This window comes from Antechinus flavipes, chromosome 4 (assembly GCF_016432865.1).
Source record: "Antechinus flavipes isolate AdamAnt ecotype Samford, QLD, Australia chromosome 4, AdamAnt_v2, whole genome shotgun sequence".
NCBI lineage: Eukaryota > Metazoa > Chordata > Mammalia > Dasyuromorphia > Dasyuridae > Antechinus > Antechinus flavipes.
The window spans coordinates 426151174-426176539 of NC_067401.1; the positions used below are offsets into that span (position 1 = coordinate 426151174).

Here is a 25366-nt window from a genome sequence, read left to right on the forward strand (position 1 = left end):
AAGACTAATTCGTAACTATGCCCAAAGGGCTATCAAACAGTGCATACCCTTTGTTCTAGCAGTATCTCTGAGTCTGTATTACAAAGAGATTATTAAAAAGGAATAAGAACCCATATGTGCAAAAAATGTGGCAGTCTTTTTTGTAGTGGCAAGAAAATGGAAATTGAATGGATGCCTCTCAGGTGGAGAATAGCATTATTCTCCAATTAGTTATAGCATGTTATATCTATAAGTTATACATATAATAAATATAGTTATTATATAAGTTATAGCATATGAACATAATGGAATATTATTATTCTATAAGAAATGATGAACAGGTTAATTTCAGAAAAGCCTGGAAAGACTTACATGAACTGATGCTAAATGAAGTGAGTAGAACCAAGAAAAGATTGTAAATGGCAATGACAACATTACATGATGATCAGCTGTGACAGACTTGGCTCTTTTCAACAAGGTGATTAAAGGCAGTTCCAATTGTCTTGTGATAGAAAGTGCCATCCATATCTAGAGAGAGGATTGTAGAGACTGAATGTAGATCATAGCAAAATATTTTCATCCCTTTTGTTGCTGTTGTTTGTTTGCTTGTTTTTTTCCTTTCTCAATTTTTTTCCTTTTGATCTGATTTTTTAATAGCATGATGAATATGGAAATATGTTTAGAAGAGTTGCACATGTTTAACTTATATCAGATTGCTGCTTATTTTGAGGAGGGGAAAGAAGAGGGAGAAAAATTTGAAAGACAAGGTTTTGTGAAGGTGAATGCTAATAACCATCTTTGCATGTATTTGGAAAAATAAAATATTATTAAACTAAAATTTAAAAAATACTCTGTAAGACCTCTTCTATAGATTCTCTACCTTTATATGGTTTTATTTTGTTGTTTTCCCTAAAATGTGATTCTCTGAAACCAGTGAATTAGCTGGTCCTCCTTTGAAAGATCTCAGTCCCTCATATGTGCACATAAACTCATGTATATTGTTCATGTTGAAAATCAATCATGGAGAAATGAGATCATTAAAAACACAAGTAGTTTTATTTAAGCATCATATTCATACAAACAATGATATGTACATAACATTCAACACTGTTCAATTTTAATAGCTTAATCAAAATTATATTTTACATTAAACCAGAGGATTAACTGGAATCCAGACAATTCAATTTGCAAGTTTGCTCATAATTGATCCTTTTTTTCTACTTCTTCATTCCCCTCAAATTATTATGCTGTCTGTTAACTTCAGAGACAGAAATCAGTCTAAGTGAACATCAGTTCTGCTACTTTCTATCTGTGTGATCTGTAAGTAATTTCCTCTTTTGGCTTTAGTTTCTTCCTACATAAAATGAGGGGGTTGGTTTGGATGATCTCTCATTTCTCTTCCTCCCTAAATTTATCATTTTATAACACTATTAACTATTGTTGGGGGAAAGCCAATGATTAAATAAAATTAAGTTTATCTATGACTTGCATTCCCATTCAAGGCTGATTATCCAGAAGTTTGGACAATCAACAACTTATTCATAAATGGAGATGTCTCCCCATCACTGAAATGCATTTCTGCCTGGGGGTTCCTATCATGGTTTGTTACAGTCAAAGTATAGCCATATTTCCACTGTAGGTAAGTGAAACTGACCCCAAATAGAAAAAACAGACCATATCACTTTTCTTCCAAGTGAGGAACAAAAGACAAAATTAAATCATGAAAATTATTTCATAATATGATCTTAACAAATTCTCCCACAATCAAGAAACTATTATTTTCTATACAGAAAATAGTCTCCCCTTCTTCACCCCACCAAATACCAAATACTTAGAATACCAAAAATACCAAAAATACTTAGAAGCAAACCTATCCTAAAGTACATCTGTGAAAGGTGGATAAAAGGATAGGGTCTTTTAGGGTCTTTATGTTGCTTTAAAGAGTCATGCTATTCTTTTTGTTTATCTGTAAATACAGTGAAGCACAACACAATCATATAATGATGCTTCACAAATGGTGCTTCATAAATACTTGGTGAATAAAGGGCTGGCTTTATACCTTCTAAGAGTTAGTGGTGGTATAATGAGTAAAGTGCTGGATCTACAGTCATTTTCATGAGTTCAAATCCTATCTCAGAAACTTATAGCTGTGTGATCCTGAGCAAATCACTTAATCCAATTTGCTCAGTTTCTCCGTCTGAAAAATGAGCTGGCAAAGAAAATTGTCAAACCAGACCAGTATCTTTGTCAAGAAAACCAAATAGAAATATAACTCAAATGATTGAACAAAGGGGCTATTAGAAAACACCTAATCTTGCAACTCCCCCCCCCCATTCTCAAAGCATAAGCTCCTTGAGTACAACTGCATCATCTTAATTGTCACTGTAGCTTCCCAAATGTATGGGTAAATGCCCTTTGCATAAAAATTGTATTAACAAATATTTGCTGAATGAAGTCAGGAAAGCCAAAGCCAAATCTCAGAATGAACTGAGACTAGCTATGGGCAACTAAAAGGTTTTGTGTTTTGGTTTGGGTGTTTTTTTTTTAATTCTGTATTGAAGAAGAGGATCAAAGAAGGCAAGTACTCAGAATGGATGAAGTGATGATAATAGATAACAGAGAGAATGTAGAACTGTTCTGCTCATGTTTTGCTTCTGGGTTTTGTTTTTATGGGTTTTTTTTCCCCACTAAAAGAAAATGACTTTTGAACTGGAAAGAATAAAACAACAAGAAAAAAAATGGCTAATGAGGGAGATAAAGCGAAAGCTGCTCTTGATAATTTCAAGTCACTAAGACTAGATAAACTTTATCCCTTGGGAGTAAAAGGACCATAAATGTATTTGTTGAGCTAAGAAATCTTTCAAAAATGTTGGAAAATAGGAGGAAAATTAACAGACCTAAAGAACTGCCTTGATTTTTGAAAAAGGAAATTAAAGCAATCCTAGGCCAATTGGACAGATTTTGATTCCTGAAAAGAAAATCAAGAATGTATTATTAAAGGGATGGTGGCTTAGTATATAGAAAAGGAAGCAGTAATCACAAAAAGTCAATCTGACTTCATCAAGAACAGATCACACCAAACTTACCTCATTTCCTGTTTTGACAATTACTACTAGATTTATAAATAATAGATGATACAGTTGTGTTAATAATGATACTAGCATGTAAGCTGTAAGGTTTGCCAAGTATTTACAGGTTACCTCATTTGATTTTCACAATAACCCTGTGAGGTGGATACAATTACTATACTGAATTTCCAGATGAGAAAACAGTCTGAGAGAGATCAAGAAATTGCCCAGTGTTTCAATACTAGTAACTATCTAAGCAGTATTTGAATTCAAGTCTGCTATCACTACAAATTTAGTGTTATATTTGCAACTCCATATGGTTTATTAGCAAGACATCTCACAATATTTCTCATGCTAATCTTGTGAATAAAATAAAGAGATGAGGGAGTTGTGGCCACATATAGTTGAGCAGTGTCTAATAATGGTTCATCTGAAAGAAATATGTTTTTTAATTGATTGCAAGCCTTAGAAGAGTCAGCAGTATAGTAAAGCAATTAAAAAAAAACAACTAATGCATCCTTATGTTCCATTAAGACAGATATTAAGACAAAGCCTACAAAAGTGATGGTTCCACAGCATTCTGTCCTAAGTAGACCACATGGAAATTTTTGTACTGGACACTGTTTTAGAAAGGATGTTGACAAACTAGAGAGCATTCAAAGAGTCACCAATGCCATAATAAAGGGCCATCATGACATAAAAGAATCACCTGACTAAGTGATTCCAAGTTAGCTGACAAGTGTCAGGAGGACTATGATATGAAAAAACGGTTTGACTTTGTACGCTTGGTTGGAAAGAACAGAAATAGGAACAAAAGTTTGCAGAGAGGCAAATTAAGCTCCATTTGGGAAAAGATCTTATTAATTCAATCGATCCAAAAGTGGAGTGGGCAGCATGAACAAACTTTTGCTTAATGATTTTTAAAATATGGAATGGACTTTCTAGAGAGATAGCTGACTCTGCTTCCCTAATGGCTTTCAATCAAAGGTACACTTATCAGGTATGGTATAGAAGGGATTCTTATTTAGAAACGGTTTGGCCTCCATGGTTCCTTCCAACTATAAGCCCAAAGGGAAAAGTATGAAATAACAAGTCATGTGGACATGCATCATCATCTATCATTCATTCAAATATTAGTCTCTTTTTCCCAATACCTCATTAAAATTCAAAACAGAATCTTATATTGCAAGCTGCTTGAGAGAAGAGCCCAAGTTTAAATATTCTTCTCATCAAGCCATTCTCCAATTGATAAATGGTCAAAGGATATGAACGAACAATTTTCAGATGATGAAATTGAAATTATTTCCACTCATATGAAAGAGTGTTCCAAATCACTATTGATCTGAGAAATGCAAATTAAGACAACTCTGAGATACCACTACACACCTGTCAGATTGGCTAAGATGACAGGAAAAAATAATGATGAATGTTGGAGGGGATGTGGGAAAATTGGGACATTGATGTATTGTTGGTGGAGTTGTGAATGAATCCAACCATTCTGGAGAGCAATCTGGAATTATGCCCAAAAAGTTATCAAAATGTGCATACCCTTTGATCCAGCAGTGCTACTCCTGGGCTTATATCCCAAAGAGATACTAAAGAAGGGAAAGGGACCTGTATGTGCCAAAATGTTTGTGGCAGCCCTGTTTGTAGTGGCTAGAAGCTGGAAAATGAATGGATACCCATCAATTGGAGAATGGTTGAGTAAATTGTGGTATATGAATGTTATGGAATATTATTGTTCTGTAAGAAATGGCCAGCAGAATGGGTTGGAGAGACTTACATGAATTGATGCTAAGTGAAATGAGCAGAACCAGGAGATCATTATATACCGCAACAATGATACTGTATGAGGATGTATTCTGATGGAAGTAGATTTCTTAGACAAAGAAAAGATCTAACTCAGTTTCAATTGATCAAGGATGGACAGAAGCAGCTACACCCAAGGAAAAAACATTGGGAAATGAATGTAAACTGATTGCATTTTGGTTTTTCTTCCCGGGTTATTTTTACCTTCTGAATCCAATTCTCCCTGTGCAACAAGAGAACTGTTCGGTTCTGCACACATATATTGTATCTAGGATATACTGTGACATATTTAACATGTATAGGACTGCTTGCCATCTGGGGAAAGGGGTGGAGGGAGGGAGGGGAAAAGTTGGAACAGAAGTGAGTGCAAGGTAAATTGTTGTAAAAAAATGACCCAGGCATGGGTTCTGTCAATAAAAAGTTATAATTATTAAAAAATATATATTCTTCTCAACTAGTGTCTTGCATATACAATAAATGTTTAATAGTATCTACCGTGTTGAATTGAATTCTTTTAAAATAATATTTTACTTTCCCCAGTTACGTGTAAAGTTACATAAAACATTTTTAATATTCATTTTTTAAATTTTTGAATTCCAAATTTTTTTCTCTCTTCATCACCTCTCCCCACCCTGAGACTGTAATAAATTTGATATGAGTTATACATATTCAATTATCCAAAACAATATTAATGATATCATTAAAAAAAGACATAGACCCAAAGGGAAAAAAACACATACATGAAATGCAGAAAGTATAAAATAGTATACTGAGGTGAATTGAATTCTAACAGACTTTAAAAATCTCACTTCCTACACTTCCATTTCCAAATACTATATAGGCCCACAACCTCTCATTCTGCTGATTAGATAGGCAGTATGGTATATACAAAATGATGAATATTGACCTTAGAATCATGGAACCTGAATTTGAATTTCCATTCTGCTACTTTCAACTTTTATAACTTTGAATTAATCACTTAATTTCTCTGGGCTTTGTTTTTTTTTAATGTTAAATAGCAGGGTGGATGATTAGTCAGGTATAGATCTAAGGTCCTTGTCAACTCTCATTCTGTGATCCTAGGAATCACCTTTCTACGCAGAGCAAACATCCAGACTGGCACACATTGCTCTGGAAAACCCTCTTGTTTCTCTTCCCTCAGAACTACCAGCCCACTCTTGTGAATGAGGCTCCGGAGAATGTCCATGTCGCGGATGACGCTACTATCAGATGAGTCAAAGATACAACCTTGGCGGGCCACGTTGTCCTTCAAGATGATGATACCGTTTTCCCTCAGGCCTTCACAACAGCGAGAAAGAAACTCAAGGAGGTCTTTATCAGTCAGGTTCCCTGGAGACAAGAGGATACAGGTATAGCAGTGGGTCAGTAGGTCATCATTCTGAGTTCTGGTTCTGGTTCTTCTACTCTTATATCAAACATTAAACTCAAGAAGTTGAGGATGGAGCTACCTTATCAGACTCACAGGAATATTGTCAGGATAAAAGGGAATGAGGCTTCAAAGTGCTCAGGAAAGTTGTATCAGATAAATGTATTATGGATCACCCATTGCATCTTATTAAATGTAAAAATTATTAATAGTTGACTTGCTCTCTTAATTCAACCCTTATCAGGGTTGTATGTGTGTGTGTAATTCCATCTTATAGGATTTTCTCATGTTTTTAAGGATAATGAAAAGAAGGGATCCATTTTACAACCCCTAATAAAAACATATCCTATAAGTTGTCAAGACATTAATTCTGATAACTTCTGCTTATTCACCTGCCATCCCTAAAGCACATTAAATATATTTCTCTCCATAACATGTCACATCCTATGAAGTAAATTCCGTATGAAATGATAAAAAATACAGGAAAACAGAACTGGAAAAAATTATAAAAATTATTTCACTTAATATGTAGATATTTATGTGAATTTTTTTTACATTTCTCTAAATTCAAACAAACATTTTCATAGTATTCATTATCATTGTTTTATCTTTGTCATTTTTATCATTTATATGAAAGTATAATCACAAGTCTCATTCAAATCTTCTATAAGTTGGATGTATAGCCTATAATGAATGTGGTGTCTCCTATAATTTTTGTTCTGAATTTGGGTTTCCTATCAGTTAGAACAAGGAGAATGAAAATGGTAGAGTGATACAATACTAACCAGAAACCCACTGAATCCAAATGACATCATATTTTCTGAGGGCAGGTGTGAATTCCTGAAGGCTATAGCAGTGATAAGTTTCCACTTTGTCACCTTTCGCTTGTAGGTAATTCTGGGCTTCAGCTAAGAAGGTTTCCATCATGTCCACCAATTCTACACAGTTGAAAACTGGCAATAAAACATGTTTGCTGACCCTTCCTATCCCAGAACCACAGTCCAAGGCACAGTCAGTACCTGCTTTCCCAGGACCCTGTAGACAGCAAAAAGAACATGAAAATAACTTCACATGTGTTTTCTTAATTGTGGGTAGGGATAAGGGAAAGAACCTAGAACTCAAAAATCTTAAAAAACAAATGAAAAAAATTATTTTAATGTAACAGGAAAAATATTAATAAAAAATTAATTGCAAAAGAAACCCACGTAAAAGTCAACTTGAACTGTATCTGAAGCAGTGAACTTTAAATTAGCAGTTCCCAATTACCTCAAAGGGTAAAACTGTAAACTCAGAGTTGGGAGACAACTAAGACAACATCCAGTCCAACCTATTCTTCTTTTAATTTTTTTTTTATCTGAGTCTCCCTATATGACTTGAGGACCAGATCTTATCACTGATTAGGGAGAAGACTGACCCTTTCTAACCTGGGCCAATGTGTCCCTTTTTAGGAAGTCTGATCATCTCTATTTCTAGGGACCCAGCATATTGGTTCTACATTTAATGTGGACAACCAATTTACCTCAAACCTCTGCAGTTCAGAACTCATTAGCTTTAATTAATCCACCAGCACCAGTGTTCCTAGTGAGGGGATAAAACACTACCTTGGTAGTTAAATGAAGGATGGATTGGAATAAAGAAAGAATTGAGGAAATGGAAGTAATTAGTGCACATAGCCTTTTTTGCAAGAGTTTGACTGAGAAAGGGAGGAAAGTTATAAGACAAAATTATAAGACAAAAAAAAAAGCAAAAAGATTTTTAAGTTGGTGGAAACCAGCATAATAATTGTAGACATTAGGGAAGGAATCCGAATATAGAGAAAGGCTGAAAATATGCAGGGAAGCGGGGGTTAATTTGCTGTGGAAAAAATTCGAAAGATGCAAACAAGAGTACATATAGACATTTTGTTCTTGATTAGGAGGAGATATTGGAATAAAACATGTGAGATGATGTCAAGTAGTTGTAAGAAAAGGAAGGGAGAAGGAACTCATATTAAATAGTTTTGATTTTCTCAGCAAAGTATGAGGCAAAATCTTTGGCTAAGGGAGTAAGCTCAGGAGGGGAACTATGAGAGAAATGAAGAATTTGGACCAGCTGCTAGGATTGAGTGGGATAGGAAAACCTATTAGGGAAAAATAGAAAGATTGCCTGAGCAGCTAGGGAGCATCATAGTGTATAAAGCACATTTATCTTCCTGAGTTCAAATCCAGTCTTAGACACTTACTTGATGTATGAGTCACTTAATCCTGGTTGCCTCATTTTTCTCACCTATAAAATGAGCTGCAAAAGGAAACAGCAAACCACGTATATATATATATATTTGCTGAGGTAATTGGGGTTAAGTGACTTGCCCAGGGTCACACAGCTAGGAAGTGTTAAGTTTCTGAGACCAGATTTGAACTCAGGTCCTCTTGATTTCAGGACTGGTGCTCTATCCATTGCAATACTTAACTGTCCTACCATGGCAATATATTTGCCAAATAAACCCCATATGGGGGTCACAATGAGTCAGAAATAACTGAAATAGCTCAAAAACAACAAAAAGGATTGTCTTACAACAGTGAGAATCCAGTTGGGATTAGATAGTTAATTTTTAGCACAGCTTGAGTAGTTTTCTCTAGTTCAATTTAGTAGCAAATGAATAGGACTGCAGAAGGTGAACCGGAATTCAACCTGAGCATATTGTTTGGAGACAGAAGTTGGAGGGTCATATTGGAGCAACTGCAAGAAAGGCATCATAGATAGGTACATGAACCAGGATAAAAAAGACTGGAAATTAGGAAGAACATAAGTGATGAAGAACTTTCAGTGACAAATGGGAAGTGATAGGAAGCCATTGGAGCTCATTCAGAACTATCTTTTATAAAAATCACCTTAGCAATTGAATAGAGAATAGACTAGAGTTAGAAACCAATTAGAAGGCTATCACAATAGCACTAAACTACATGGAGTTTCCTCCCCTGAACATGCCTTGATATCTTAAGACACTGAGCTTTTGTTCCCAATAGCATGGGCTATCTATCTAGAAGCAAATTCATAGACTCTATATTTTGACTGTGATAAGAAGATCAAGAAGTAGATCATTTGTTTTCTTTGGAAATTGCTTTAAAATTTGAACATTTTCTGAAATCTCTTTTGGATATCCTAAAGCATTCCTTAGATGGTCTATGGTTTATTTGAGGTCCAATGTGGATGGAATGGGATAGTGTATCAATCTTTAGCCTCAGTCTTTCATCTCAAAGATTAGACCTAATATAATTTCCATTCAAAAGAATTCAATAGGCATTTATTAAATGTTTGCATCACATACACAAAGCACTGAAAAAAAAAGTTCATTCTTCTGGAGAAATACATTTGTGTATAAAAATAAATATCAAGTTAGGCTGTCAAAAAGTCTATGTACCAGCCACTGTGCTAAGTTTCTGGGATATAAAGAAAGACAAAAGACTGTTCCTTCCCTCAAGGAGCTTCCATTCCAATGGGAAAGACAACATGTAGATCATAAGATTCATATAAGAAATTATTTCAAGGTGGAGAGAACACTCATAATTGGAGAGATCAGAAATTTTCTTCAGTTGGAAAAAAATTGGTCACTTTTCAAGACTTGTAATATTTTATATTTTTAAAATTGCATGACTTATCCCCCACCCCCGCCCCTCACCAAAACTGGGCAAAAAGCAAGTCTGTACATTCCATTAACTAGGGGGTGGGGAGAATTAGCCAAAACAAATTTTTCATATTGAAAAAGAAAAATAAAAAGGCATTTTTCTGATTTTAAAAGTTTCAGCTGTGCCAAATTATTTTGCCAAACTTGGGATGGCCTCTGTCTAAACTTTGTGCTTGAAATTAAGGTAACAAGACACTTGGAGTTGCCCATTAGAAACTCGAGTAGAAAATCCACTCCTGATTTCTGAACATTCAGATCAAGGGAAAAAATATGCGAATGAAAAGAGAAGGAAAACAGCAGAAAAGCTAGTTACTTCTCCCACACAAAGGACCTTTTTCTGAACTGTAGGAGAGACTGGATGCTGCTCTTTAACATGAAAACTACCATTAGCACATAGACTTACAGGGATCTCCTAAAATCTGCAGTCCTGGATCCAAGGTACACTCTGAGTCCATATGTATTAAAACCATAGTTCACAAGCTTCCACAAACTTGCTCAGTTTCAGTAACCAGTCAGAGAACACAATTAGTTCAAAGCAAAAGAATCTAATATAAAAGCATAGTAATATAAGAGAAATAAAATTTATCCCCCGTAAATCCTCCCCATATACTATCAGTGGGAAGAATAGCCACACACATAGGGATCTTGCGTGGCCAGGATGCATTTAGAGGGACACACTGATGTCTTTAAAAATGCAGTTCCTTTTACATCTTTGGGGGATACCATAATACCACTTCCTCGGAAGCCTAATCCCTGCTTATAGACAAGCTCTTGTGGAGCTTTACTGGACAAGTTGCTTCCACAGGACACAGACTATTTGAATTGTACTTGACTTGATTCTACTCTAATGATGATATGGTCTTTGCCAAACCTGACTCCTCTGGACACCTCTCTGATGGATATATAGTCTTTCCCAGACACTGCCAGACATAGTTATGTTGAGTTTTTGCCTATGGAGTATATCCCTGCTTCCTGCTTCTGGCTTCAGCTGAAGTCTTTGGCCATAATAACACCTCTTCTTTGTGGGAAGAGAGGATTGTGCAATGCTTTTCTTAAATTCAAAAATCAAAGACTATTTAAAACTTGCTGGACAACAATACTATATGATGATCAATTCTGATGGATGTGGCCATTTTCAGCAATGAGATGAATTAAATCTAATCCAATGGAGCAGGAATGAATTGAACCAGCTACTCCCAGTGAAGGAATTCTGGGAGATGACTAAGAACCATTACATAGAATTCCCAATCCCTATATTTTTGCCTGCCTGCATTTTTGATTTCCTTCACAGGCTAATTGTACAATATTTCAAAGTCCAATTCTTTTTGTACAACAAAATAACTGTTTGGACATGTATACTTATATTGTATTTAACTTATACTTTAACATATATAACATGTACTGGTCAACCTGCCATCTGGGGGAGAGGAAGGGAAGGAGGGAAAAATGGAACAAAAGGTTTGGCAATTGTCAATGCTATAAAATTACCCATGCATATATCTTGTAAATAAAAAGCTATAAAAAAAAGTTTTGTTGGAAACATACAAGCTAGGAGTTTGACATGTAAGTCACTGCCACTAAGTGCTAGGAAGTGGGTGCAGAGCCCAAGGTGCAGAAGCCTCTTGTAGCACTGAGGTCCAAGAAGGTGTGGAAGAAGTTGAGAGCTGGTGTAGGATCCTGAGCAGTAGGGAAGTGATATAGCTATGGGTGGTTATTTCTTCATTTTTCCCCAAGTTGTTTGGAACAGGAGATTCCCAATTAACTGGGAATTAGGTAGAAGATGAAAAACAACAATGTGATACAGATTACAAACTGGAGAATTAAATTGAATTAAAGATGGCAGAAATGAAACCATGGAAAGGCTTGTATGAGAAACCTTATATGAAAATTAGTTTGTAGTTTTTGAGAAGAGGAAAATATCCTCTCCCTTACGATTGTCAGATGCTTTCAGATAAATATTGCAGAAGCTGGAGAAGATCTTCAATCAGTGTCTCTTGAATTATGTACAACTGATTAAACCCACTGTAAAGTCTTACCCCCCCCAACATAAGTACTCTCACCCTCTATGAGCAGAGCAGAATTGAATTAGCTCAGCAAAAACAGGAGATGTGCAAAGTTAGAGAAGCACCCCAAATGCTCATAAGGATTCTTTGTGTCTGACCTGTGGCAGAACAATCCAAGCTAGTTGGACACGTCACCTTGATTCTAACATAATGATATCATTCTGGTCTTCTTCAAGAACTAAGGACAATCACCAACTTGCTAAACAAAAGATGCCTTGTCTCTTCAACTGATCCTCACATGGCACAATGTTGAAACCCTTCACCATTCTAGCTGACCTTCTCTGGACATTATCGATAACATTGCTAAGCTATCATGCCCAGAAGTGAACACTAGAGCAAGAGATAATGGCACCACTGACCCTTCTGTGCTCCAGACTGTCATCTTCAGGCAATACATGCATATGGAAAAGCATGCAAAATTAGGAGACTGAACCAGTCTTTCCAATTAATAGAGGAAGAAACTGGAATACATAAATGTTAAATAAACAATAATGGTAAAAAAAAAAAAAAGCTAAACTAAAACAAAAAAGTGTGATTAAGGTGTTTTATTAATTGGTTGAATAAGATATATGTATTTATATATATATGTATATATGAGCATATATATGCACATATATATTATGTATATGTAAAAAAAAAGCTACTCAAAATCAATCATTCCTCTGGTCTCTTATATAAATTCTCACATCTCTTTGCCCCATTGCACCTTCCACCTTTTCACAGTTATTTCTCTTCTCTTGGGAATTAAATAGTTCTCTGAGAAAGGGATGGGAAGACTGAACTCATGGAAGAAGTCCCAGTGCTACACAGACACAGACAACATAAGCACTCTCGCTCTGGCTACACTACTTCATCATGACTAGACATATGTCCACTCTCAAATTTCAAAGAATACTTTCTAAAGAGCTCCCTCCCTGCCACATTTGACGTGTAGATGAAATTGTTGCACAAAAACCATGAAGTGGAACAGGCTAGACAAAGATTTGTTTGACTGTGCCTGGTCTGTGGGGAATGTAAAAGGCATAAATATAGTCATGTGTTGATTTCTTTCTATTTAAATAATTTCATAAAATTAGCTTGGATACACACACATACACACGTGGGGTAAGGAGAGAGAGAAAAAGAGAGAAAGAGAGACAGACATATGTTTAACTGGACAGAGTCCAGTTATATACAGTTATTCTGGAAAGGATATAATAATACAATCTCCTAGGGCTGTATTTCTCAAACTATTTGGTCTCAGAAGTCCCTATAATCTTAAAAATTATTGAGGACCCCCCAAAACTAATGTTGATGTGGATATATATATATATCAATATTTACTACATTAGAAAATAAATGAATAAAATTTTAAAATACATATTCATTCAGAAATATATTAACATTTAATATATTACATGTTAACATAAATAATATAATTTCTTTAAAGTAACTCTATTTCCTCAAAAAAAATTTTGTGAAAAAATAGAATTGTTTTACATCTTTTTTGTAAATATTTTTAATGTCTGGATTAATAGAAGATAGCTAGATTCTCATATCTGCTTCTACATTCAAACTATTGAGATATATTATTGTTGTTGTCAAAGTCTATGAAAAAAAATTTAAAAATAAAGTATATGAAGAAAATCTGCCCTCATATTAATATCTAGATGGAAAGGGGAGAGTATTTTAATAAGTAAATTCAATATTAGAACTATTCTGAAAATAGTTTGGTGTTTTCAGACTCCCTAAAAAGGTCACTTTTGTTGACTCCCAGGAGTGTTCAGATTACATTCTGAAAACTACTGTCTTAGAATATTGTCTCCCTATTCCTTTTCTTCTCTCCCCTCCATCAATTCATCATTTCATCAATTAGATTCAGAAAAAAATAGTGTTGAAGTCCTACTTGTAATGAATGTTGATTTGTGACCCTGAGCAAGTCACTTCATCTCTAAGTAGGCAAGACAACTTTCTAAGATTCAAGCTTGCAGAAAAGCAGTATCTTTGGGATATGGCCAATATGCAAATTTGTTTTGCTTTTCTATATTTATTTGTTACAAGAATTTGTTTTTTCCTTTTTCTTTCAGGATGGGAGTTGGTGGGAATGGAATCCATTGAGTTGAAAGGGAGGAAAAAATGCTTTAAAACAAGGGGGGGAAATAAAATTTAATTTTAAAAAATTGTCCTAAAGAAAGGACAATCTGAAATGTAGACTAAAATCATAATTCTGGGAAAAACAAGGATATTATAAAATAATACTAGCTGTTTTTAAGAAAGAACAAATTCACTATTTTAAGAAGTTGGAAGAATGGCAAGACATCAATACTGCTATCAGCAGCATCCTAGACTTGTTTATTTATGTGTTCAAGAAACATATTTGCATCAAATGCAAACCCTCTCTCTATCCTCTTTGCAACTGTGTGCTGAAGGGCAAGCAATAAAAATATTCAAACATCTGCCTTTTCACAGCTGACACAAAAATAAATCTTGTCAGAGACAAGTATTCCCTCACTTCTTGGATCTTGCTCTAGCTACTAATTTAGCAGACCATTACACCCTGGTGTAACAATAGCAATATTAACTCTAAAAATACACTGTTTATATCCAATTACAGGACACTTCACAATAAGCATTGATAGCTTAGAAAAAGAGCCTTTGTAAGTCCCAAGTCCCAAAGACAAAGGTGATAAATGTGGCACAATGGCCCATCTCCTTCTATTATAATAGAAATACAAAAATCTTTTTATACTATTTTCTTATTGACATTCTCTTTCCTTACCCAACTTTTTCTCCTCAATTCTTTCTTCTTCCATCAGCATTAGGGAAAATGGAAAAAGTTTTCTCACCCCAAAGGAACTGGGAGCTACCACCATTACATGACTTTGAACCCCGTGAAAAATGCGAGGGGGAATGAGAAAAGTCAATGGAGCCTATCCATGGATCTTTACTGTCAGACTGTCATCTTCTTCAAAGGGTTCAAAAATGCCAAGATGAGTGGCTAAATTCATCAAGTGTTATGGGACCAAAATTTCACCTTAAAAGGGACATATGCAGAAATCTTCCCTACAATTCCCAGCCTTTACCTGAATTCACTGTTTCCAGAGGCGGCTCATTCCATTTGGGGAGTCCTTTACTTCTTTATATGACATTTTCCTGAGGCTCTTCGCCATCCAAGTTTATTTCTCCCACATGTTGATATCTTTACTAAAAAGTGACTCACATAACAAAACACAATTTCCCAAATATGCTCTAAGTATACAGTGATAATTTTCTATCTCCCTTATGGTGCAAGATAAGTCATGATGTTAGTGCCTTCTCTTTGTTGACTATTTCTGGTTTAAGTGCTCCAAAAATCTTAGTGAAATTTTAAATTATTAAAGCTTTAAAAGCCTCAAGGTTCAATAGCTTAAAACTTCAGTAGGACTTTTGGGATGATACCCTGCATATCTTATTTATGCATAATTGTTTCCATGTTGTTTCTCCATTAGTAAGGATAGGAAGTGTCTTTTGACTTTTTTGCATCCTTACAATGATAATATAGCACCTGATATATGGTAGCATTTAATAAACGTTATTGGCCTGTGAGACATACTAAGCTTGATTGGAGAGAGATGTGGTTCATACTCCACTAAATGGAGGGAATGCACTTTTACCATTTCACAAAACATTAGTAAAATTATGAATATTTGACTTACAAGCACCCACCCCCAACCCCAAGAAACATAATTGCAAATAATAACTATCACCAAAATCCCTGATTCTATAGCTGATGGGAAGCTGACCAAATAGAGAAGTGACTCTTCAGCTACCACCTTTCACAACCCTCACCACTGGTCTCAGAGTTCAGATATATTTGAGAGAAGGGAAAAGGAACTCAAGATCCAGAGGGGCTTAGAACTTGGGAGTTTTGACTATTAAATATTATTGATACAATTCAACTACAGTTTAGGCCAAATATATTCACAGATTTTTAAGCCAACCCTAAAATTCTATAATTATTTCTGTGAGAAAATTCACTACAAATACCTGCCAATCAACTGACAAACGAGTTTTTGGAGTATTATCATTAATAAGCTGTGAATTTCCTATGCACACACTATAGAACCTTCTCATAAAAGATTATTACAGGGATTAGGATAGTCCAAAATTGTTATTTATGTCCCTAGAATTAAGTGCAAAAAGTAAAAGCCTACTGACTTTGGAGACCAAACATGATGCCTTCTTTGATTCCAGGGGCTGATACTACATTCCCTCCATATTCCTTCCACAAAAAAATTATCTTGAATCTACTTTGGATATATTAATTATATAAATGTTGCCTGTTTGTGGAATAAGCCCTTCCAGGACAAATTGTGTTTTGCTTTTGTCTTTGTAACTTTAGCACCTATGTGGCAGATACTTTAATAATTGTTTGTTAATCAATTTATTGAGATGGAACATTAGTCTAGGATCATAAATTTATAGCTAAAAGGGCCTTCAAAGGCTAGTTAGTCCAAATCACTCATTTTATGGTTAAAAAACTGAGGAAGGAAAGCTGACATTTGCAAAAGCTAATAAATGTCAGGCATAAAATCTGTTCCTTTACTCATTCATTCACTCATTAAATAGATATTTGTTGTATTCATACTGCTACTGAGCTCTTTTTAAGGAAATAACTTACGTATGCCCATGCCTAGGAGTGAACTATATTTCTCTTATTTAAGAACCAGCAGAATTAAGCACAGAAAGATTTACTCCAATGTTGGAGTCAAGGAGATGAATTTTTAACTAAGTAAATTCTTATCTACAAAGTTATAAAAGTTTGCAAACTGTATCAAGAATAAAGTGCCCCAACCAGCAAAATCATAGGCCCTAGAAACACTAATGTACTTATAGGGGATTTAAAAAAACTCCACTATACCTCATTTCCAAAATATATAGAGAATTGACTCTAATTTATAAGAAATCAAACCATTCTCCAATTGATAAATGGTCAAAGGATATGAACAGACAATTCTCAGATGAAGAAATTGAAACTATTTATATACATATGAAAATATGCTCCAAATCATTATTAATCAGAGAAATGCAAATTAAGACAACTCTGAGATACCACTACACACCTGTCAGATTGGCTAGAATGACAGGGAAAGATAAGGTGGAATGTTGGAGGGGATGTGGGAAAACAGGGACACTGATACATTGTTGGTGGAATTGTGAACACATCCAGCCATTCTGGAGAGCAATTTGGAACTATGCTCAAAAAGTTATCAAACTGTGCATACCCTTTGAACCAGCAGTGTTAGTACTGGGCTTATATCCCAAAGAGATTTTAAAGAAGGGAAAGGGACCTGTATGTGCCAAAATGTTTGTGGCAGCCCTGTTTGTAGTGGCTAGAAGCTGGAAAATGAAAGGATGTCCATCAATTGGAGAATGGTTGAGTAAATTGTGGTATATGAATGTTATGGAATATTATTGTTCTGTAAGGAATGACCAGCAGGATGAATACAGAGAGGACTGGCGAGACTTACATGAACTGATGCTAAGTGAAATGAGCAGAACCAGGAGATCATTACATACCTCAACAACGATACTGTTTGAGGATATATTATGATGGAAGTAGATTTCTTCAATAAAGAGAGCTAATTCAGTTTCAATTGATCAAAGATGGACAGAAGCAGCTACATCCAAAGAAAGAACACTGGGAGATGAATATAAACTGCTTGCATTTTTGTTTTTCTTCCTGGGTTATTTATACCTTCTGAATTCAATTCTCCCTGTGCAACAAGAAAACTGTTTGGTTCTGCACACATATATTGTATCCAGGATATACTGTAACCTATTCAACATGTAAAGGATTGCTTGCCATCTGGGGGAGGGGGTGGAGGGAGGAGGGGAAAAATCGGAACAGAAGTGAATGCAAGGGATAATGCTGTAAAAAATTACCCTGCATGAGTTCTATCAATAAAAAGTTATTTTTAAAAAACTCCACTACATCAATTATTGGCTATTTCTATTAATGCAAAGCAACATATATACATAATTTTAGCTGAAGAAAATTAGAAAATACCCAATCACATCTATAATTTGCAGTTATATGTATCTTCTTCATTAGGATATCAATTGCCTATCTGTGCAGTTCAGAAGAGAATTTATCTTTGAACTTTTGATGTCCCCTTGTGGCCATCAGTTTATGGCATGAGCACAATTTTTGGAAGATAATAACAAAAACAACAAAAATAACAACCAACATTTAGATAGTTGGGTGTTGTTTTACAATTATTTTCTTATTTGATCCTTACAACCCTGAGAGGTAGGTATTATAATTAACCCCATTTAACACATAAGGAACTGAGACAAATAGGGGCTAATTGATTTGTCCAGGGTCATACAGCTAGTGTAAATATCTGAAGCTGAACTCAGGTTTTCCTGATCCAGGCCCAGCACTCTATCCACCTACCTGTTTTTTTTTTTTTTTTCCTGAAACACATGGAATTAGTCCAGTGCTATGAATACTAAATGTCCCTAAATGGATCAATCAGTGTCTTAATGAAGCCCAACTTCATTGGTGGTCCAATGGATGATGAAGAAATCAATGCTCAAAATAGTTCATCCTGCAGCAGTCCAATTGCATCCCACGAGCTTCCTCTATTTTACACACTTAGACCTACTCCTTCTACACACTTTGCCTCCTCATCAAAGCTTCACTTGGATAACTCACCCCAACAAACTTCCTAAGAAATTCCCGGGAGGCCTGGATGTCTGTGTTAGACAGCTCAATATAGTCTCCCATCATCCCCTCTTCTGTCGCAGGAACTTCACGGTAGAAGAGCTTTGCTCTGGCATAGAACTGCATCTCGCCGTTGATGACTTGGCTGGTTAAAGCATAGAGTTTCACTGCAAATGGAACATCACAAATGATCATGCAAGATGGGTCAGATCTTGAGTCAGTTTTCTTTTGGCATCTGTAGTTTCCCGAGAAGTCCCGAGATGGAGCTTTGCAATAACTGTGACAAAGGACAATCAGTAGGAATTGATAGGATATCCCAGAGAAAAAGAAAAACCAACTCTGCAATCTCCCACAACAGAAGTGTGACTTTTTGCCTCTTACCTTTGGGTTAATCTTAATTTCATTTTCAGAGGCTGAAATTGCAACTGCTCCAATTTTCTACTATAATTATAATGAATTTTTAAATATATATATATAATATACTTAACATAATAATTTGACAATTTAAATATAGAGGAGTACAGGGTCAGCCCAATACATCAAACCAATGTTTACACAGGCCCTGCATCATTTTTTTACAATAACACTCTTTCCAAATCAAAGAAATCTAGACGTCAGATCACCTACTTGGAATATCCAGCATGATTGTTTATATTTTGGAAATCTATAAAACCCAAGGGATAGCAAATCATAAACTCAAAGAATTTAAGGATGGGAGAAGATGTAGATATTATATAGTCCAATTCTCTCATTTTCCAGATTGAAAAAAAACAGAATTAAAAAAGATGATTGTTTGCCTGAAGTTACACAAATCTTAAGAAATCTACTCTTCAATATACCATGCTGATCTTGACCTTGTATATTATACGTCCTACACAATTTTTTGATTAATCAATCAATTAATAGATTTTCTGTTGAGTACCTTGTAGGTACAAAGCACTATGGGGACTTTTGGAAGACTAAAATTAGTCCTGGTCATTAGAAAGCTTATGGTTAAATTGAGGAGCTAAGCAAGTTTCTTGAATACAATCTAAAAGCATTTATTAAGCACTCTGTGCGCTAGCTGTTGTGTTCAGTGTCACAAACACAAAAAGTTAACAAGGCAGTTGATTTAGGACACTGGACATTAACTTTATAGTCTAGTTTATCATAACAAAGGTTTTTCTGATTTTTTTTTTTGGGGGGGTGGAATCTGCTTGGTAGATAGTAGTACTTATGCTTAAGTCCTCTTGACCCTAATAACTAGTCTTCCCTTAGGTATAACTAGTCAAAGAGAATAGAGCACATTTCCAATTCACATAAACTGGAAAAAAAAAAAAAAAACTTTGTGTAAAAAGTAACAAGCAGAAATAAGATAAATGGTAAACATCCTAAACCTGGCTCTCCTGCTTAATGAAGGTAGAGGGAAGCTTTGGCTTAAGGCCAGATATTGGATCCCCTTCTCTCAAATCTGATTTTCCATGCTCACTTTTTTTCAGTTTCAGTAAGACAACCCTTGGTTGAAGCAAAGATTCTGTTCCTTTTGCTCAGAGTTCCTATGACTATAGGCAGTGTTCTGGTCAACAACACCCATGATTCTATACTAGTAAGTGGTTACCACTTACCATACTATTTATTCTAGTTTGGATTGCTTTATTCTTAATGACTATCTACATCAAAGCATCATAAACTGTGGGTACCAACCCCACATAGTGAATTTGGGGGGTGCAAAAGATTTGGCAACAGTAAAAGGTATCAAATATCCTGCCAAAATTTAATTCTTTAATTAAAAATAAACAAGCACATCCATCTCATTAATGTGAAAATTTACTTTCATCTTTAGTAAATAATAAAATTATATGTATACCAAAGAATTGTTTTAAAATAAATTTCTTTACAATTTATTATCAGTAAATGCTTGATTTGTATACCTATATATACAGAAAAAAAAAAAAGGGGTTGTGAGTGGGAAAAGTTTAAGAATCCATGGTCTAAATGGCTCAAGAACAGAACCTTAGAATATATATGGGATAAACTGAGGGAAGACCTTTCATAAGGATACGGCTTTGACCTATGCCCTGTGACTTGAGACTTTACAATAACAAGTTGAGTTATAGCTAAAAGCTGCAGGTGTTTGATTATCTTAGATAAACAAACATTTCCCTCCTGTGTCTTAAATTAGTTTTTAAGTACCTAATACAGTAAAGTGTGTTTTGGGGTCCACATTTAGTTTCTGGGTATATCAGAACTTTCCAGCCAATAAGAGAAAAGTCAGAGGGTAGGGTTGGGGCTTCTGGTTAGGGTCTATATAATCCTGTGTTGGCATTTTGCATTTTGCACTCTTTTACTGAAAAACACCTTGTCAGATGGGAATTACCCTTTTTCCAGAGATTATAATAAATCTCTTTTTGATTTTTCTTACTCAGAGAGTCTCTGATTTTGATTTGGGTTCACTTTCTCACACAGAACTGGAAGAGATTTCAAAGATCATGTAAGAGAATACTTTTTTCTTCTTTTCTTTATTCAAACCTGTGATTTCACAAGTAAAGAAGTATCTTTCCAACTTTTTTTGATCAGATACACTCCTATTGGTAAAAAAAAAAAAAAAAGAATATCCATCCTCATATAATTACTTATATTCTTAAGATTTATACATATACATGTATTAATAATTATAAAAGGTTAAGTAAGAGGTAACCATACTATTATTAAGTATTAATAATCCCTAATAATAAGCAATAATAGGTATCATCACCTAACAATAGTATAATATTATAGACAATACATATAAATATTAACCTATTATGGTACATTAGGTAATAATATTAGAAAAGTACATGTAAGTATATGGATACATACAAAAATACTTGAAAATAAATGAAACAAAAATGAAATTTTAAAATAATATTTATTAATAATATAAAATTCATTTTGCTTTCACTTAAAAATCATTATAATGACAATTTAGTAAAAGCAATGTGACTTAATAGCCTTCATTATTTTGGAAGATCTTGGTTTGATACATTATAATACCACAAAAACCTTGGAAAGTAGATGCTTTATTTCCCTTATTTTACAGAAAAGGAAACTGAGCTAAGTTACTTGCTCAAGATCACACAGCTAGTAAGTATCTGAGATGGGATTTGGACTAAGGCTTCATGTCAATGTCTAGAGTATTTTCTACTTAGCCACTTAAATTAACTTTATTTCAATACTTGAGTTTAATAGTTGTCTTAAAAGTATGATTAAGACATTTATGTGTCTTATGACACAAAAGAAAAGAATCATTGCTTACATTGAATCATGATGCTCATTTTCCAGTCTCATCCATCTGCAGTTTCTAAATGAAAATTTGACTAGCAAATCCCTAACTTCCCTTGAATGATTCCAATTGCAAATAATCACGAGGTTCCATTATAGTTACCATTAAAAAAAAAAAAAAAGGATTTAAAAACCACTGAAACTCTTTACTTGAAAGATTTTTAAAATAGTCTAGAAATCAATTTTCTTAAGTGTAGTTATGACATAACATAATAATTTTTACACATGACATCCTTTCATTGTTTTCACCAATTCAGAATGGAGAAAGTATTTATGGTGATCTGCAATTTCATGTGCTAAAGAGAGATCAAGAATGATGAGGCTAGAGAAAAGGCCAACTGATTTGACCAAACAAATCATTAGTAATTTTGTAAAGAGCATTTTGTGTTGGGTGAGAAGTCAAGTATAAGAAAAAAGTTGATAATCTGAGATAATGGAAGGGTGGTCCTGTCCTTGAAAGAAATAAATACCTACTGGAGAGAGAGATATTGGAGGGGAAAAGGTGATATGAGATCTGCAGGGCAAAGTATATCTCTTTTGCATAAAATATGCTACTCACTCCTTCCCACCAAAAATTTGGTGGGAAATTATAAAGAGGGAAGAATAAGAGAAACTGAAGGAATTCACAATAGTCTTGAAAAACTCTAATTGGCAGGATTGGGGGATGCTGAGGGAAGAGGAAGGAAAAGAATTTTACCTGTACCACTTTAGAAGTATTTAGATTATTACCACCCCAATTGCAACTAGTTGAGTAAGGGAGTACTGAATTTTAATTTCAATTATTGATATAGGAGAGAGAGAGAGAGAGAGACAGACAGACAGACAGACAGAGACAGAGAGACAGAGAGAGATAGAGGGAGACAGAGAGAGAGAGAGAGAGAGAGAGAGAGAGAGAGAGAGACAGAGAGAGAGAGAGAGGAGAGAGACAGAGACAGAGACAGAGACAGAGAGACAGAGAGACAGAGAGAGAGAGAGAGAGAGAGAGAGAGAGAGAGAGAAAGAGAGAGAGAGAGAGAGAGAGAAACAGAGAGAGAGAGAGATTTTAATGGAAGAAAGGAGTATATTATTGAAGAGGGACCTAAAGTTTCTAGGAATCCATTTCCTGTCTTCTAATTGATTGATCACATGTCATTTGTGTTCATTTGGATAATACCTTCCCAAAAAGGAAACTACTTTAACCAAAACAAATTGGCAAGTATTTTGATATTTGTAGCCTAAGGCAACCGAGAAGTGACTTGCTCATTGTTACAAAACCAGTTTGTGAGATTTGAACCAAGTTCTTCCTAATTCTAAAGTCACCTTTCTATCCACTATCCCATATGGGTTTCATATTAATAAGAAATTTCATCAAATCTTTGGGTTTTTGTTTCCCTGGTAGAAGCCCAGAACACATAGTTAATGACAGAATTCGAACTAGATTGTTCTCCTTAATTCCAATCAATACTCTTTCCACAATAAACACACACTACCTTCCCCTTGGAGTTCAGTATTGGTTTGACCTTTACTATAGAGCACTGCCAGTGACAGATTCCTGAAATCTAATCAAATAAAGCTGGAATCTCAGAAACTAGTCATGGCAGAAAGGCAAACCCTGGAGAGATCCTTTGTAAATTATCTGAATAACAATATTATTCACTGTACATGGCTCCTTTCCCCCAAATAGCTCCAAGCTCAGTGGGGATCTCATCTCACTAATCCTTCCCACATCCCTGTGAGTTGGGGTGTGAAGCCAAAAATAGCCACTTACACTTTATATAGCAGGGAGTGGTAATTCAGGCCAGGCCTCCTGACAACACCTAGAATGAAGTTCTATTCATTAGACCAAACTGGCTCATGGAACTTTCAGATGAGTCCTCCTTTTCTCCAATTCACTCCAAGTCCCACCTTCCTTTTACCTTGCCAAAGTACTCATGAATTTTTTAGGTTTAGAATTGGCAACCTCTGATGTGACCAGATATCTATTCTAAAAAATAGTTAGCAAAAGGACAACCTTACTTCAATCTGGAGATGGATTTAGAGATGACAGATGACCCAAATTCTAAATAACTTAATCTCTCTCCCATTGACTTTTTCCTTGTCCTTTCTGTCCTTTCTGTCTCTTAAGACATCAGCTAGCTGACTAAATATAGAATGTCTTGCTGGACTGAACAATTATATTCCAATTTATGACAGTTTAGTCAAATCTTATTTCTGTAGACTATGTAAACCCTAAGTGTCTATGGACTAAATGAAAAGAGCTACTGATGTCTGGGTAATAGCATTAGGAGAATCTGGAGTTGTGGGTATGGGCAAGAAGGTGGCCACCATAACTCTTAGAAATTATCTCAAGAGAGTCATCATTAATTAGTGTTAATCCCACCTTTTCCAAGGTACAAGATACTGCTCAGAATTTGAATAATTTAATAATCCATGTCCCATATGAGTCCATTTTATGGGTCAGTTTCATTGAACTTTTTCTTCATTTCAAGAGAAGTTCCAGTGGGGAGAGGAAAAGTTACTGGGAAATGACTGTGGTAGGAAGGATGAAAGTATAAATATAACAAATTAGAAGAAGGAAGAATACTAGACTTGGATCTCAGAAATCAAATCTCAGCTCTCTTTCTCCCCAGCTATCAGATGCTATCCATAGCTTAGCCTCCTTGACCTTCTATTTCTTTTTTTGTAGAGTGGGGTTAATAAAATCATGGTGCCTTCTTAGCAGTGTTGTAATGAAAATAAAATGAGATTGTATCTATAAAGCTCTGTGAAATGGTAAAGAATTACATAAATAAAAGTGAACATTATTCCAAGATTACAGGAAAACAAGCCAAGACCCTTCTTGATCCAATACAAGCAGTAAAACTAACCATAGTCATCATCACCTATTTAAGTCAACTACTTGGTAGAGCCTCTTAAAATTTTAATGCATGAAAAGGAATGCTCCCATCTTTCCATAGTATCAGCAACATTTCCATCATGAGGGGAATATACAGGTCTGCAGGAGCCTGCCTTTGGAGGAGGCCTTTTCTGGTTTGTCAGCTCCACTACTTCTTTTCACCTACTTGACAGAAGCATTTAACTAAATAAGATGTATGAGCTGTCACAGTAGCCTTCAGCCTCTTCCCTCCTGATAGCTTTAAAGGTGCCTCATGTTGGACTCTGAGGGAACAACTCACAGAACTTCTTCTTTACCTGGAGAAAGGAAACAACTTTGTCTTCTGGGATATATAATGGTGTCATTTTAGAATTCCTTGAAGCTCTGTGTGGCAAATTTTAGCAGCCAGTAGAAGCTGACCCAATGTACTCTTTTTAAAGATGGTAGGTCTTAGAAAGAATAGCATAATGTGGCTAAAAAAAAAAAAAAACCGCAGAATTTGAAATCAAGAGAGCAGAGTTTTAATCCAGATTCTGAAACTTAATCGCTATATG

At 35.1% G+C, this 25366-nt stretch overlaps 1 protein-coding gene across 1 annotated transcript in view; it reads right to left on the reverse strand.

Annotated features, from left to right (window-relative positions):
• Positions 1–1013: 1013 nt before the first annotated feature.
• Positions 1014–25366, reverse strand: part of NTMT2 (N-terminal Xaa-Pro-Lys N-methyltransferase 2) — a 31738-nt gene continuing 7385 nt past the window's right edge. The window contains exons 2-4 of the mRNA XM_051998970.1: positions 18650–18825; positions 7029–7278; positions 1014–6206 (exon numbers count right to left, since the gene is read on the reverse strand). Coding sequence (XP_051854930.1) covers positions 5923–6206; positions 7029–7278; positions 18650–18825 — 710 coding nt within the window. The 3' untranslated portion in view covers positions 1014–5922. The remainder of the gene's footprint in view (positions 6207–7028; positions 7279–18649; positions 18826–25366) is intronic.